Source organism: Chrysemys picta, chromosome 4 (genome assembly GCF_011386835.1).
Source record: "Chrysemys picta bellii isolate R12L10 chromosome 4, ASM1138683v2, whole genome shotgun sequence".
Lineage (NCBI taxonomy): Eukaryota > Metazoa > Chordata > Testudines > Emydidae > Chrysemys > Chrysemys picta.
In genome coordinates, this window is record NC_088794.1 from 67,559,237 (window position 1) to 67,577,249 (window position 18,013).

Sequence of the window (18,013 nt, forward strand, 5' to 3'; positions counted from 1 at the left end):
GCCTAAGTTTCTAAACATCACTGGCTTTGTCTACTCTAGATGGTGTTGAAAAACATGTTGGCCGACCTCTGTTAATTAATCACTTCTTGTCTAAATGAGCCTTAAATGAATGTGTTCTAGCTGAATTCCAACCCTGACAATGTAAGAATAGGATTTTTGTATTTTAGAAACCTCTAACAAAGCTCACAACTTGTATGTTTTCCTTTTTTCAAGAGAAAATGCTAGTGAGCTCGGTAAACTGTATTATTTTGGGAGGCTGGGAAAGTCTTTAAAATTCCTTTATGGTTTTTGTTTTGACAAGTTAATTTCAACCTCCAAGTGACTGTGTATTAGGCCCCCAGTCTTTTTGAATTCCCTCTTTCAGGATCCTTTCTTATGCTCATCTCTTTTGTATGACTAACTGAAAGTCTTCAGCACACAAATACCTCTTTTGGCATTATTTAAAAACAGTCTGGCTCAGCTCTGTGTCCTAGAGGTAGCAGGATGCGTTCTTAAGCTGAAGACCCTCTTACAATCCTGGATTTAGTTGGTTTCCTGAGCCAACAGGATAGGGCTGGCCTGAAGCATAAGCGAAGCTTTGTGGTAGCCTTAGCAGCTCATAATCTAATTCTCTACTACTGTGGGGTCCCAAAAACAACTTGTGGTGCAGTCTGCCCCCTTCTGTTATTGGGGATGGAGTAGGGCACAACTTGATTTGTGTGCGCATATTCACAAAAATAGTTAGCTTCTTATAAACCCATGAGCAGTCAGACCCAGCTCTACAAAAGCCATTGATAAGTCAGAGTAGAAATGGCACTCTCTGTATATGGGCAGTAGCCACATACTCCCTGTGCACACCCTCTCTAAGAAAGATTGCCTGGGTCTGAATGCAGCTTTTTAGCCTCTTACAGTAAGCTTGCACACACAGAAATGATATGGAACTAAATTCCCCTCCCCCTCCATTCTACGTACCATACTATATGTGAAATTAAGACCAATATAACAGATAGAGAGAGGATACATTATTTTAAGTACTAAATCAGTTTCTCTGAGGTATTCTGGTATTGGCACATTTTGTCCTCCTAAATCTTTCCCTTACTCCCCACCCAAAATTAATGATGTAATCCAGGGATCGGCAACCTTTGGCACGTGGCCCGCCAGGGAAAGCCCCTGGCAGGCCGGGCCGGTTTGTTTACCTGCAGCATCTGCAGGTTCGGGGCCACGGTTCACTGCTCCAGGCCAATGGGAGCTGCTGGAAGTGGCGCGGGCCGAAGGATGTGCTGGCCGCCCTTGCCTGACGGGCCGTGTGCCAAAGGTTGCTGATCCCTGATGTAATCGGAGAGGATCCTGATTCAAAACCCTGGATTTGCACCTGGGAGAAGTCCAAAGGTCACTTAGTTCAGACCCTTCCTGGAGAACCATGATATGCAACTATGCCCTCACATATGAAGTTCCATAAGATTCATTCTCAATCCCATTCAACCTCTATCTGAAATTGTTTCGGTGGACTTGCAACAGAACAGGGTCAGGTGCCACAAATACACACATCATACCCACCTCTACATTTTGTCATTCACTATCAGCACCATTTCCCAACTAACGGAGTGCCTGGAAACCGTCAGCACACAAATGAAGAGTAGTTGGCTGAAACCAAACCCAGGGAGGACCGAGGCTATGGCAGTGGGGAGAATGATACATTTCAAAGAACTTGCCAGCTCCACCCTAATTACCCTTCATCAAGGGCATTTTTTCCTGTCAAGATGGTCCACAACGTTGGGGACCCTGTGGGTAGCCAAATAGCTAAGTCTAAAAAAACCCAAACATGCACTTACAGCTAAAGCTGGCAAGAGAATTACATCCTGATCTATCAGACTCTGTTTTGGCCATGCTGATCCATGTGTACATGATCTCTAGGCTTTATTATAGTTAGGAACAAAGATGCTGGTTCTGGAAAAGCTCCAGTTGGTTCAGGATGTAGCAGGCCCACCTGCTGAGCAATACAGGCAGCTGAGAGTGCCTCACCAGGTGCTGCACTCTCTGCACTGGCTCCTCATAGAACACAGAATCAAACTCCTGGATCTGGCCCTGGGAGTCAGAGTCTTTCTCACAACAGCTGGCCCCTCACTGGGGAAATACGTTTACAGAGCATGTCAGAAAATATTCAGAGCAAAATGTGTAAAACTCCCATCTTTGACTTGGCTTTTCCACAATCAGACAACACCCTTTGGAGCTTTGGGTTGGGAGGGGGGAAAGAATCCTTTTTAAAAAAACAAACAAACAGTTTTTAACTTCAGTTATCATGATATTGAGTGCAGAATACTTGGTTACTGGTAGTTGCTACGTTAAAGGAAGCATAAAATAGATAAGAGTCTGCAATAATCCCATGTGCTCAGTAGGGGAGAGTGTAGGTCTAGGCAGAGAACCCCACAGCTACTTATTCAGACTAGCTCAAATGCTTTAAGGCCCTCCTCCCCCTCTCCAAGGATAGTCTTCAGACAGACTGGGGCAGAGCAAAGGAAAGTTCATATTTAGACTGTAATGCAAAAATAGAAAGTGGAAAGAAAATGAGGCGTTTATTAAAACATGCTCTTTTTCTTCTTGCTTCAAAATCAGTGATGCCTGGGAAGCCCAAAGTGTTTACAGTGCTGTAACTTACCAGTGTAGACTACTAGTCACCTATTTTTAAAAGACATAACACAATATTTTCTTACATGGGTGTAGTTTCTGTTTTGTGCTGGAGGATAAATGACTGAATTGCTATGACAACTTGCTCTGACAGTTCAGATTGTGTAATCTTTGCTGACGGTTGTGTACTTTGCCATTTAAAAAGGTAGTAGTTTACATATTCTATCCTCTTAAGGAGGTCTGGCCAAAATATAGATGTCACTTGTAAGTAGAATTTGAATGTGCCTTTTTATAGACTGAAACATTTGCCTTCTTCAAAAGCAACTTTCCTTTATTTTAAAACAAAACCAAACACAATGGGCCAAAATCTGCCCTTGGATAATTTTTCCACTGGGAGGCTGTGGAATCTCCATCATTGGATGTTTTTAAGAACAGGTTAGACAAACACCTGTCAGGGATGGTCTAGGTCAGGGGTCGGCAGCCTTTCAGAAATGGTGTGCCGAGTCTTCATTTAGTCACTCTAATTTAAGGTTTTGCGTGCCAGTAATACATTTTAGCGTTTTTAGAAGGTCTCTTTCCATAAGTCAATAATATATAACTAAACTATTGTTTGTATGTAAAGTAAATAAGGTTTTTAAAATGTTTAAGAAGCTTCATTTAAAATTAAATTAAAATGCAGAGCCCCCCGGACCAGTGGCCAGGACCCGGGCAGTGTGAGTGCCACTGAAAATCAGCATGCATGCCATAGGTTGCCTATCCCATGTCTAGGTAATACTTTGTCCTGTCTTAGTGCAAGGGATTGGACTAGGTCCCTTCCAGTCCTACATTTCTATGGTTCTGTGAGATGAGGACAGAATTTAGCACATTAATTCTCAAGCTTTTCATTGTATAGTCCAGTGAAAAGCCATTTTAAATGTCTGAGAACAAGAACGATGAAAGACTTTTTATCTCAGGAATCATTTATTTATAGAAAAATATTAATACCAGAAAAAAGGGGTTCAGAATGAAAAGCAGCCCCCTCAAAACTTGATGGTTTATACTGTTATGATTGTGTTACTGGTTATAACTGCATACCCTTTATATCACTCCTTTCTATGCCTTGGTTTACACACATATATCATGAGGGGGCCATCAGGGAGTTGGCTATGGATCCCTGATTTTCCGCACATCCCTGGTGTGGGTTAGAACAGATTAGGAACTGCTTTAATCTGCTTCAATCTGGTCCCCAAGGGACCATTCACCAGTTGAAGGAAAGCAGAGGGCAGCACCCTCCAGGCACATCTTCATTTGACAGGAAAATCAAATTCCACTCAAGGCAGATGCTGTTCTAGGGCAGAGGGACATCTGGGGCAGTCTTATTAGGATGAATGGGGCTGATGCCTAGCCCACTAGTAGGACTGCTGTAAAGCAAGTGTTTCTGTGCACCAGGTCCAGCTGGAGACTGCTGTTGTGGGAGCATGAAGCAAAACTCAAGCAGCAAGAGGAGGCTTGAGGGATGGGCATGGGGAGACAGTAATAGCAATAATTACATGGTGCCAGAGGTAGTGCCCAAAAGGGGGTACAGGGAGTCAGCAAAAATGGGAGCACAAGATGGGAGTTGGGTGAAGGAACAAAGAAAAGGAGTCTGTAGAGAAGGTGTAGAGGACTTGTGATGAATTAAGCTGCAAGAGATCAGGGAGGTTGCTTTGGGTCTTTCTTGAAGAGCTGCCTCACAGTCAGAGCTAATACACCAACATACGTGTTATGGTATCTGTCTGTAGAGCACCTAGCACAGTCGGGCCCTGATTCCTGACTGGGATCCCTAGGCGTGCTGTCAAAATACAATCTAGTAAAAAACCAAAAAGACGCATTACTTATTAATCTTACAACAAATGGGTGTTGCATTCCTCGCCAATATTCTAACTTGCAGTGAGGAATACCAGCTTCCAGTGGGTGATGTCAGGCAGGCAGGCAATGCATGCTAACTCATATGCATTTATATAGCAAACCCGTGACAGACATACAAAAGCCAACAAACTATTACAGCACAAGAGACACAGCTAGGGTGGGAAGTATCCCAGAAAACTGCAGAGAAAAAATTACAGCAAACCTTTGTGCATGAAGATTTTCACAGGGAGAGGAGGGTACCTAATTCTCTGCTCAAATATCTTGAGGCTCACCACCATCTGGGTTGAAAAACAAGAACAGAAGGCTTCCTAGGAGTTCATGTTGCATCCAGTCAAGAATAAGAGAGAAGATTGATCGATGTTTTTAATCAGGATGGGTCAAATGTTATCCCTGACAGAATTCCATTGACTTTGGTAGAATTAACGTGTGGTTAACGTGTCCCAACAATTCTGTAGCAAGGTTGCCAGACTGTCTCATAATTGCACCATTTAACTTACCAAAAGAGAGAGGACTCGAGACATTGCAGCTTCCAGAAGTGCTTTGGTTCAGTGTGCTATGTCTGGCATCAAACTCTGGGAAGATGATGTCATGAAGGGTATTCCCCAGCCATCCGGAATCCTCTTTTCATAATACAAATAAGGTGCACGTGGACTTGAGGTCACTGGCTATACTATGTAAAATAATGGATGGTATTGGACTCCTACCAACAATGCATTTTATGACTAACAAAAAATGCTGTGCCATCCTACGAGAGACGTATTCATTTATCTTCCCTACTACTGCCCCAAAATCCAACCCTTTGGGGCAATGGGTCACTTCCTGAATTTGTTCAACTTTACAACAATGAGATATCTTGAATGACTGAATTATTCTGAGGGCACTAGTCAACCAGCAAGCTTAGATAATCATAACAGAGTGGTTCTTGATAGTCATATAAATGCAAAGATTTTCTCTCCCTCAGCATTTTATTCCTTGGAAGCACTGCCCTATTTATAGCTCCTGGGCACTATGGTAATACAGATAATAATAGGAATGAAAGAGAATCTAACATCATTAAGTAGTTAAATGTAAATTGTTTTATTCTTACAACTCTGAGCTGTACTGTCTAATGCAGTAGTTCCTTTAGTGCAGATTGTACGTAGCAGTTCCATCGATGTAGCACCCCCATAGGATGCCTATGATGAACACCGAGGAAATATATTTTTGTCAGTTGATATGTAGGTATCTTTCCACCAGTTGCTTGTATGCCATATACCTGCAGGAGCTAGTGGCGTTAGGGCCATGTCTACACTGCAGCAGCACAACTACGGTACTGCAGCTATAGTGTATGTAGTGTGGGCGCTTCCCACGGCAACAGAAGGGTTTTTTCCATCAATGTAGTTTATCTGTCTGAGAGGCAATAGCTAGGTTGACGGAAGAATTCTTCCATCAACCTAGCCATGTCTACTCCAGGTCAACCTAGCAATGGCACTCAGGATGCAACATTTTTCACAACCCTGAGCGCATAGCTAGGTCAATCTAATTTTTAAGTGTAGACCAAGCCCCTGTAATCTGTATAGTAGTGTTGCTTCCAAAATGGCATGTCTTGAATTGATGGTGCAGTTCCAGCACATCAGCATTTCTGTGCTCTCAATGTCATTCTTTGAAGTGTTGACGTCTTGAGTCAGTACTCTCGGGAGTGACTTTGATAGCAAGAAATGAGGTTATCAAAATGCCTGGTGTAACCCTGGCACATTCCTTCATCTTCAAAAGTATCTTTAAGGCCATTGGGAGCAGCCCATGTTGCTAATTAGCTGCATTAAACAGTAGCCACAATCAACTGAATTCTCTGTAGCAAGCAGTCTGCTTGACTTATTAACAGCTTGACTCACAGGAGCTGTCCTTGTCTGTCCATGCCCTTCTCGTCAGCGGCTGGCCTGGGGACTCTCCCATCCATTTTCTTTTTAATCTTTTTTCCCAGGCTTCGGGGGCAGATACTTCCCTGCTGGAGCCTCCAACTTATTCATGCACACAATTTTACTTAAAGTTCCACTTACTTCTGGCCAAGGAGTTATTGGTTGGAGTGATTTTTCTGAACAATGCAAGACACTACTTAGTTCTCTCCTCAGGTTGAGTCCTTGCAATGCTGCTACCCCTTCCTGCCTGAGAAGTAAGAGACAATGAATTAACTTTGTGTCTTATGACATTGGCGAACACTTAAGACTAGACCATTGGGCTAACTCCATATATCTATGTTCTTAACAAGTGTGATATTTTTGGAGATTTTGGAAGTGTCTAATTCACTGTATTTTGATGTAAGGAGAACAGACCATGGGACGATGTGTTGAACAGGAAATTCTTAGTTATTCTTTCATAGTGATGTTCCTCAATAAGTGCATGATTGCAAACCTTCCTCCACACGTCCAGATGCTTAATTTTTCAGCTCAGAGTGGCACATGAAATAGCCAAACCTGATTTTAAAAAATTGCAGAAAATGAAAGGTGAAAGCGTATTTAGAGTCAGAAGTGATGACAGCCAGAATAATCTGCAAACTATTTGCAAGGTTGTATGGGGAAGGTAATGTTGTTGAGATTTTTAGTAGCTGTACCATTCCCTGCACTGCTGTTTATGGTATAAATATTTGCATTTAATCAAGATCTTTTAATAGCTGATTTTCTTCTGCTTCATCACTCAGCAGCATAACTGTATTTTTCATCAGTCTTTTGCCAATGAAATTAAGGGCATGCCAAAAAAACAACTCTAGGCTAGATTGTGCATTTTAGTGCAGTCCTATGGAAAGAACATAAACTGTGCTGCTTCAGGAAGAGCCTCACGAACCACTGGACCCTCTGAGAGGCTTGATTCTTCCCAGGGCCCCTCTGTTGTTATCAGGATGGAGGAATTTGCTACAGTCCATTTGAGGGTGTAGGACTGTCCCCCATCCCCACCATGGAGCCGGCTCACATTGTTGCCAAGCCTGGTAGGGGGACAATGGAATAATAGCTCTGCCTAGTGCCCATCCAGTCCATTTCCTGTGATGGGACAACTGATGCACAACCCTTGCATTCCCCCCCCAGCACCCATGGCAAAGAGCTAAGTAGCCTTAATGTAATTGCCCTAGGAAAGGACTCCTTACTCCCTTGATTGGCTGTTTTGGGGCTGGTCACAATCTAGCCCTTGAAGACTGTTCTTGATGAACTGGAGAAAAGAGTTTGATTTCTGTATTAAACTATAGATATTTAGGGACCAGTCCTTCAAGGTAAGGAGAACTTCCTATGATTTGTGGAGTTGTCACTTCCACTGCAGGGAGGAGACACTCAACACCTCGCAGGACTGGGTAAACATTGTACAGTTTTTACAGCAAAATTTAGCTCTCACCCTTTTTCTTTTAAAGAATTTTCAGGGGTACTAAGCAATAATGTATTTTTTTATAGTGTAGGAGCCCTGCAGACGTGACCTGAAATTGATAATTCTGTCATGTGTGAAGAAATTTTTGGAGACTCCCTTGTGTGTGACGTCAACATATGATAAAGCACTCATATTCATCACCTAATATTCTTCCAGTAAATTTTATCTCATTGAAAATCTGTGCAACAGCAATGATGCGACTTTATACGTTAGTGATAAGTACGCATACTATATCAAGAGAAAACACGCATAACCAAGCTTTTATGTGCCAGACTTCGTAGCAAGGCACATCTGAAGTACACGTATAGTTAGTCAAAAAGCCCATTGGCGATGCATGTAAAATATTGTTTTTACAACATAAATATTCTCTACAAACTTCAAATAAGGGCAGGATTAACTGGTATGCTTCAGCTATTTTTGGGCCACTTCATAAAGCTACTTTAACTAGCTGATCAGAGCAGGTTTATAATGGTTTTCTACCAACTCCCACTTATGCAGAAGTTCCTTACCCCCCACATCCCAGCAGCCCTGACATACATTCCACCCACCTCCGCCCCACCGACCACAGCCCCCAACTTCACCCATTTGCCTCCAACATCCACGAGCGATGCTCTGGACTGGTCTGGCAGCACTATATCCCTGGTTTTGAGACTTCTCTCTCTTGGTAAAGCTCTGATTTTATAAGACAGGGACAGACAGACACGCAAATAGATGGTAGATAGGCCATGACTATACTACAGAGCCTGTGCTGACATAGCTATGCTGGCATGGCCCTCTAGTGTAGATGCAGCATATACCAACAAAAACAGTTTTTCTGCCTGCTTAGGAATACCACTTCCATAAACAATGTTAACTATGCCAACAGAAGCACTCTTCTGTTGGCATAGCTGCATCTACACTGGGGGTTTTGTCGCTATAGCTGTGTCCGCTGTTCATGTGGGTTTTTTTAATACCCACTGTCGGGGGAAATTTTCTGTTTTGGCATTAATACCCACACGCCATCTTGAATTTGTGGCAACAACAACTAGGAATCCATCTTGGCTGCCTTTCTTCCCCCTCTTCAGGTATAGTTTCCTACCCTTTCAACCGAAAAGGTGGGAATCCAAGTAGCCATGTGATATGTCATCTGCCCAGGAACAGCAGGGCATAGAAGAGCTAGCACATCAGAAGGAAGGGACTGCCCATCTGAGTGGCTGAGTGCTGGACCACAGCAGTGTGGTCTACTCAGGTGCGTAAGCCAGAGTACCGCGCCTTAGGGTTGTGGGAGGGTTTAACACACTTGCAATCAAGGGTGAGCTGCTAGCTTCTACTCTCTCATCGGGATCTTACTTGCACCCGCGACGACGCAGGAAGGAGAAAGAAGAATCACCAGCATCAAGTAGAGTTATCGCCTACCTGTTGCCTGAGGTTCATTCTTCATCCTGTTGAGTCACCTGATTGGTTCCAGACCTGATCTGCATCATGAGGCTCCAGATGCAAGCTGCAAGAAATGGTAGAGACCTTTTAAATCCTCAATACCCCTCACCTAGGACCGGTTTTATGGAGGGAGTAAACCCTTTTTGGTCACAGGCAGTATAATTATAGTGCCACCTTTACCTATTTACCTTACCTACCTGTGTTGGGAGTCCTTTATAGCATACCCCGTTTACTTACCTTGTTTAACTGTTGTTGGTCTAATAAACGTACCTGCGTTTTACTCCTGCACTCCCTTGTTGGTTTTTATTTTGGGCACTCTTAAACCCTGATGATAGATGCAGGTAGGGAGACGAATCTCTCGACTGGTCTCCGGCCTTCCTAAAACCAGTCAACACCCTGACCCAATAGAGCTATGCCAATAGAAGTTAAAGTGTAGACTGAGCCTGTTTGTGTGTGTTTTTAATTTAGTTTTTAATCTTCTACCAAAAAACCCTGGGTATGGCTCAAACAATCTATTGATCTTTCATTAATTCCTCCTCTAACATGTGTTAAGAATAATGTTGGGAATCTGACTTGGGGCTTTTCAGTTACAGCACATATGTAAAACAAGTGAAGATGTGACCTTTCCCCCCCTATTTCTCTTTGGCTGATTTTGAACTAAACCTTATTCTGTGAAGAAAAATATCCCCATCCTGACAGCTGCAGCATGCTGCAGCAGAAGAAAGCTTGTTAAAATGATGCATAATATTTTAGTCTTAGCCTACTGGGTAACTGTAGTTGGAACCTCCTGATGAGAAGCCATGCTCCCCAAGGCTAGTACATGCATGATAAATGTATATTTGGAAAACTGATTAGTACAGCCTTTGCACACTTGGCCAGTTGTATCCTGTTTCCTGGAAGGCTGCCAGACTTAAGCTAAACGGAAATGTAATGGATTGCAGTTTTTCTGTTGGTTGGTTGCAACAGGCTGAATAAACAGGAGTTGCCTTAAGGTAGGCTAAGTATTCCTATATAAAGTCACGCAAGCCTTGCTTTTGCTTAGTTTTGTCTTGTTTCTAGTGCACAATATGTTGCTTCCGTGACAGTGGATGGGATTGGTGGTGGTCCGACTTTTTATTTTTTATTTTTTTAATAAAAAATATTATAGCAGATGTTTGACCAAATCCCAAAGCAGCCCATTTAGGTAGGGAGCTTAATGCTTTTAGAACCACAACTATTGCTGTTCGTAAACTTGTGGGGAATGGTGGTTTTTTGAATAAATGCTAGATTATCAGTGTCAGTAACTGTCTGCGGATATAATTTGGTGCTATATGTTCAGTTATGTCTCTGTTTATTTAAGAGTTTCTGTTTTGATTAAAAAAAAACAGTTTGCATTATCTTTTAATAAATAGCTGTGTTTTGGAGATAACTGGCAAAATACAGGTTAATAAGTACTCATTATACACTTTGCAGGGAGCCAACATGTTTTATACATATTTGTTCTCAGTGCATTTTTCAGGAAATCATTAAAAAGAAAGACATGCACACTGTTTCAAGAAAAAAATTAAAATCTAAATTTAATACAAACCATTTACGGCAACTAGCTGGAAAACGTAGCACCGAACTGATTTGTTTTTCGTTGTTTGAATTCTAAAAAACCAAAAATCGTGAGATTAAAAAAAATATTAATCAACGTTAGATCTTTTTAGGTTTTTTTGGCCTTCTGGTGTCAAAGCCTTTAGACTGCACTTGGGGCATGTTTTCAATTTTTCTCTGTTACCCGGAGGGCTAGAAACGATTTTATAAAAAACAAACAAACAAACAAAAAAAGCTGAGTGTCTTGTGTATTTACCTGTCTCCAGGAAATGGGGCTTTTAAGAACAACACACAGTGACAATGTGACTTGCCATAAAATTACAAGAGAGTTTTCTCTTGTCTTATACTTGCATTGTAAGCAGTTTGAGGGCAGGGACCATCTTTTTGTTCCATGTTTGCACAGTGCCTAACACAATGGTGTCCTGGTCCGTGACTAGGGTTTCTAGGTGCTAGGGTAATGCTACTAATAATAAAGAGTTGGCAACACTGCATACTTGTACCTCTGCAGTTTGTTGTATTTGAGAGTGTAGGAAAGAATAAGGTTTTTTGTTTTGGTTTTTTTAATATTTGGAAAGCATGTACAGCACCAAGCACAATGGGGCCATTGCCTTGATTGGGGCTTTTAGCTGCTACTGTAATTTAAAAAAAAAGTAGTGTACCTGAACTATGCATATTAAAATTCCAATCCTGCTAAGTCTTTTTGTACTTGAATAGTTCCATTCATTTCAGTGGCGCTTCTTTTCTTGCATGCGTTTTACACTCTTGCTTAAGTCTTTGGAGTATTGGGGTCTACAGCTGCAATTCTTCTGATGGATTCTGACCATGACCACCTAAACCATGTTGTCAAACCTTAGACCTGGGGGGTTTATTCGTGCCAAGTGACATCTGTGGAACAAATTCACAAAAATAATAAACTCCCTTTTTCTTCGGCTTGCTAATACACGGACACTGGTATCACTTGTTACACCATCACGTTCCTGTTCACAAAGGACAGGCACTGCTCCATTTGTTTATATACAAAAATACTATTGTTGTCAGGTGGATTGGAAGCTAATTAATATGCAGAAGTTTATTATGGTGTCCATTCAGTCATAGGCAAATTTCCATAACAGACAAAATTAATGTCTAGGATGATCTGTTACACACAATGAGAGATTACAGAGATGAGATGAACAAAATAGTAATTTTGCTACCTTTTTACCACTCTAAGGGTACATCTACACTACAGGGGGGAGTCGATTTAAGATACGCAAATTCAGCTACGTGAATAGCGTAGCTGAATTCGACGTATCGCAGCTGACTTACCCCGCTGTGAGGACGGCGGCAAAATCGACTTCTTCGGCTTTCTGTCGACGGCGCTTACTCCCACCTCTGCTGGTGGAGTAAGAACATCGATTTGGGGATCGATTGTCGCGTCCCGACGGGAGACGATAAATCGATCCCCGAGAGGTCGATTTCTACCCGCCGATTCGGGCGGGTAGTGTAGACCTAGCCTAAGACTCTAGTGAAGAACATAAGGACGGCCACATTGGGTCAGACCAGTGGTCCACATAGTCCAGTAAAGCTGTCTCTAACAGTGCCAGATGCTTCAGAGGGAGCGAACAGAACAAGTTCAGAACGATTTCAAGTGATCCATCCCCTGTTGTCCAGTCCCAGCTTCTGGCAGTTGGAGGGTTAGGGACAGCCAGAGTATGGGATTGCATTCCTGACCATCTTGACTAGCAGCTATTCATGGACCTATTCTCCATGAACTTATCTAATTCTTTTTGAAACTCAGTTATACTTTTGACCTTCGCCACATCCCATGGCAACGAGTTCTATAGGTTGACTGAGCATTATGTGAAGAAGTACGTCTGTTTGTTAGTTTTAAACCTGCTACCTATTAATCAGGTTGATGGGTTTGTTGCTATTTCTGTCATCTCCCCTCTAGAAACAATATGCTAGTGTTTCCCCTTGATGCTGGATCAATTTACAATTCTCTGGAACAGAGATGATAATTTGTAATCTGCTGTTAACTTTTTTTTAAGAAGAATGAGCGATAGTAGACAGCAACAATGATTGTTTTGTACGGATGTTCCCATTTTATGTTTCCATTATATAATCTACACTGACGTCTTCAGATCTCAATTTAGATAATAAAGCAAATAAGGAAGCTAATATTTTGGCTGAAATGATCCTTCATGGTAATGTTCTCATTCTTTGGCAGCTAGGGATTACCAGGTGTTCTGCATTTTATCATCTTTTACCTTAATAAAACATCTAGTGTCGCAAATATTAGGAACTCAGCAAAGGTTGACCACACAGCAAGTACTGATCTGGAAGTTGGCAAAAGGTTTGAAGAAAATACAAGGGGAAAAATAAGTAGCTGAAACTCTGTTGCTTGAGTGGTTTTTTTCACCTTGTATTCTGAAGAAACTTTTATACCTATTATAGTGATTATTAATGTTAGTTTGTTAATGTGGATTGCATTACTATCTAGGAGAGACTTGGCCCCATTGAAGTCAATGAGAGCTTTGCGATTGACTTCAGTGGACCCAGGCTATTGCCCCGAATCTAGTGGTGAACATCATCTGAATTTTAAGATGTTCAGCGCAAACCTCTTCCACATCCTTCCGTCTAGCAACTAACTGTTGCTGCTTGACTGCATAGTTTCTTTAGCATCTGGTGGCTAGATTAAAAACATGTGGATAACTGAGTATTCTTTTCACCTAGGCTATGCTGGAAGCCTCAGGAACATATTGATAGCAGTTAACTCATTTTTCAAACCCAGGTTCATAAGAAGAATCTTAATCCATCCGTTGGTGTGTTAAGTTTAACATTTTCAGTCTCTCCTTTAATTGCTGGTAAATAAGGGGCTGAAGAATGAGGAGGTCTTCTGATTTTGTTTACAGGGTTATGTTCTTGGGGTGATACCAGACTTTATTGTTTTTTGAGAAAGGATGGCTGTGTGGGAATATAAATATATTCTTAAATTATCATACAGGAAAATCTCAAGTTGGAAATAGTCTGTGTGAGTGCTCTCTAGTTTCTGAGAGCTGCTTCTTCATGTATTGCATTAATCCGATAACTATAGTAAAAGTAAGAGGAAAGTATATGATTAAATGGGTTGATCACAAATTTAGGTCTAGAGAAGTGATTTTAATGCATTAAGCTTTACTGAAAATGTGTAATCGTGAGTGAGTGGTGGTAAATGTGAGGATCGCAGATATGGTATAATCTGATGCAAGCTTTGATGTACTCATGGTTTCATCTGTTAGACAGTGGTAAATGTACTGTATTTTCAGAGTCTGAATTATTATTACAATTTTTTTCCAGACGACTGGCTGGCAATGACCTTTCTTTTATCCATACGAAGGCCTTGTCTGGGTTGAAAGAACTCAAAGTGCTGTAAGTAATCAAATTTTAGAGCTTCACAGCTAGCTGTGTACTTTCTTCTTGCACAGTCAGCATGTTTACTGATAGGCTGGACAGAAACAGAATTTATTGTTCAGACAGTACCGTAACATGAAAATCTTTACTGCTTTGTTATTTTTTGCATAATCCCTTGGGAGTGCTAACCTTGAAGATGATGTGCATTCGATAATAAAAACAGTTGTCACCTGGATTAAATTGTAATTACTTAATTTATTGGAGTAATAGTGTTTGACTCCCAGATGTGTCTTGTGATAGAAAAATACTAACTGTTAGACCACAGGGGGTGTCTATTTTTTCTCCTTCCTCTCTGGCTATCCAAAACAGAGAGAAACAATGGACCCAAGAGGGTTCAGAGGAAGCCACTAAGGCTTTTCTCCTTCTATCCCATCAGGTGTTCAGACACTACTGTAATGTGTATAGTATGAGAGCCTAGATAGTTTTGGGGTGCCATTCCAACTCCCTCAGAAAAGAACACTGCACTCCTGTAACTGAGATTGACCAGTAGAAGGATTTCTAAGTGAAGCAGTAGTAATGTGCCACTCTCGCTGTGCCATGTTTGTCCCCAGCAAATGAGAATATCCACTTCAGCTGCTGCTCCATAGTTAAGGCTGAAACTAGCTTCCTGTTATAAACCAGATTTTAAAAATGAAACACATCTCAGTCCTGAAATTTTAGCACTTGGGTAACGGGGTGTATTTATACAAAGATTGGCCGAATAGAGAAGGGATACAAAGAGGCTGAGGGAAGGCCCCTGGGGGGGGAAAAAGGAAAGAAGCATAGGCCCAGGAGTAAGAGGGAGGACTGAGAAACTCATCATCTGCAATACTGCTACAGGAGGTTTTGTAAGGTAAATGCAGGGAAGGTACTCAAAATCAGGCCCTTTAAGGTATCTCAAGCACAGGCACTGTCACATTCCAATGTGCCGGGGGTGCTTGATCCCAGGCTCTGTCCCGGGCCCCGCCCCCACTCCACCCCTTGGTGGTCCTCCTCCTCCTGCCTTGTTCCCCCCCACTACCCCTGCGTATGTCACGCCCCTCCCCCTCAGCACCTCCTGCACACCACGAAACAGCTGATCGCGGGAGTCATTGATCGGTGGGGGACTACTGGGGGGTGCTCTGCACCCTCCATTTTTTCCCTGTGGGTGCTCTAGCCCCGGAGTACCCACGGAGTCAGTGCCTATGATCTCAAGCTGGGCATCCAACATCAAATGCTGTTGATAAAAAATATTCTTCACCACGACCAAAACATTGTCTTATAAGAGAACTTATCGATTTGATATAACTTAATGTAGCCTGTCACTACCTTTCTTTAGAAATCTCTCTCTAAAATCAACAATGTACATCCCACAGTACGGTTCCATTATAGAACAAAATGGAGGGGCAAAGATAAGTGTGGGTGAGGCTGTAGAGAGTGAGGAAGAGTTATATGGCAGTAGAGAACAGGCTGGATTCCTGAATAGTTCATTGCAGACTCTCTACCATTTTGTACTTTTTTGCTGACATTATTCAGTAACATTTCTGTGTGGTGTTTCATACTGTGAATGTGCCCAGAATCGGCACACTATGCAAATGCAATTATTAAAATAAATTCTACTTTGGTGCCATTTTTTCTAGAAATAGAGGAATCAGTAGAAACAACCATGAAAATGCAAGCAATGGTAAATCATAAAATGCTATTTATTGGAGCAAATTGAGCCCCAATGTAAATTGTTGCAGCTCCCAATGAAGTCAAGGGGAATTGCAACAGTTTATATCAGAGATGATTTTGGCCCATTATATTCAAGAAATCCAGCCCATTGATGTAGATTGTTTAATTAATGCAGTGATTGTGTAAGGACCTAAAATAAGACATTTTCACTATTGTTTTAACATTATCATTGAGTATTTTGTCTTGAGAATTCCAAAATGCTTTTTCTTGTACAAAAAGTCCACTAATGAGGAATATGATCTCTTATGTCAAATAGAAGCTACTTTAAAGATTATTGTGAAAATCTTTCACTAACAAAAATTCTTCTACAGAACCCTACAGAACAATCAGCTGAAGACTGTACCTAATGAGGCCATTAGAGGACTAAGTGGTTTACAATCCTTGTAAGTGTTTTTTTTTTATTTTGTTCCTCTTCTCCCTCCCCTCCCCATATATATATCTTCCGTGCCCCTGCCCCTACAACTCTATATACATATTTGCTGTATTCTAGAATACATTGAAATGCAATGATTTATGTAAAATAATGGTTGTGGTCTTAATATGTTAATTTGAAATGGAGCAGAAATTTCAATCAAGCGTAGAAAGGAATTTTGCAATGTTATCTCTGAAAAGAATACTTTCATAAACCCATCCATAAGAGAGAATGTAAATACAGTGCAGATATGAAAGGTCCACATTGGATCGTCCAGCATGTCCTAAGGTATTTAAGCAACTTAAAGAATTGTGCTGAAGTGTGAGAGTCTTTCGTGGTTGGGGAGGAGGGCATTTTGATCAGAACTTGATGGTCAACTGCAACTCTGTACGAGGTGAATGTTTTTCATTTCGGTATACGGCATGGGTTTTTCTCTCCTCTCCCTATCTTCTTTCTGTTCACATGCCAAAATCCTGGTTTCTGCACAAAGGTCCTCTCCCCTCCAGCTCTGCAGTTGGTCATGGAGCACCAGTTACAAGTTTTGCACAGCTGCTTCCCCACTCCATAAGCAGGGATCTTGGGCACTGCAGTCTCATAGTTGTGATCTTGTGGGCTGTGCTCTGCTATGCCCCTGCCTTTTTTCCCCTTCTCTGGAAACCAAAAGAAACTGCCCCAGACAGTCTAAGGATTGGCTACAGCACGCACTGTTGTGGAACAGTGGGCTACAGCATGCAAGTGTGTAGCATTGACTTATGCAGCCTCTCTGCACTTCTCCCCTGCTGTTCTGCTTCTTGGATGCTACACACACGAAAGGTGGCTGGGGTTATGGGCGGAACTGAGCATAGCAGAATAAAACATAGGCATTTCTCAACAGCTGGTGGTGAGAGTCGGTCCATGGACCATCTAGCCTTTGTGGATCCAAGAGTAGCGCGGATATGTGCTATCCCCCATTCCCATCAGTTATGGAGCCTTTTCTTGATGCATGCAAGTGAACCACTTTAGAGAAGATTATACTCCAGTGTATGTTATCTGCCTGAATTTAAAAGGACTACAGGCTGGTGTCCAGGGATGCCTCATGCTAAGAAGAAAACACTTCAAATAATGCTTCATTGTTGTGATGTGCTCCTTATCAAGGAAAAAGTTCTTTCTTGGTATCAATATTCTGCTGGTGTTGCAGAAGAGATTATATCCATTAATATTCTCATGGTCTGGAATCTGTACCTTTGATCTGTAGTGAATATGCTTTTGTCTTCAAGTACATACAGCATTTCTGATTAAACAGTCCTCTGATTAAGCCTTAGATTATTTAATCCAGCAGTTGATGGTTTTGATAACAATTTCTGATTAAGAGGAAAGAAGAAAAACCAAGGCAATGATAGTGAATGAACAAATTAATCCAGAGTCATTCTTTATAATGTGTTTATTAAAATTAAATGAATGAAATGAAAGTCACCCTAGCAGCTGCACTGGGGACTGATGAGCTGTAGGTGATGTGAATGTTGGAGAGTTTGAAGAGACGGGGGAGGGATAGCTCAGTGGTTTGAGCATTGGCCTGCTAAACCCAGGGGTGTGAGGTCAATCCTTGAGGGGGCCACTTAGGGATCTGGGACA

General features: G+C 41.7%; 1 protein-coding gene across 2 annotated transcripts in view; it reads left to right on the forward strand.

Annotated features, from left to right (window-relative positions):
- Nucleotides 1–18,013, forward strand: part of LGR4 (leucine rich repeat containing G protein-coupled receptor 4) — a 133,511-nt gene that overhangs the window by 74,142 nt on the left and 41,356 nt on the right. Inside the window, exons 3-4 of one of the 2 annotated variants that reach the window (XM_005306374.5) lie at nt 14,185–14,256; nt 16,302–16,373. The exons of the other annotated variant lie outside the window; for it this stretch is intronic. Coding sequence (XP_005306431.1) covers nt 14,185–14,256; nt 16,302–16,373 — 144 coding nt within the window. The remainder of the gene's footprint in view (nt 1–14,184; nt 14,257–16,301; nt 16,374–18,013) is intronic. 2 annotated transcript variants of the gene reach the window in all.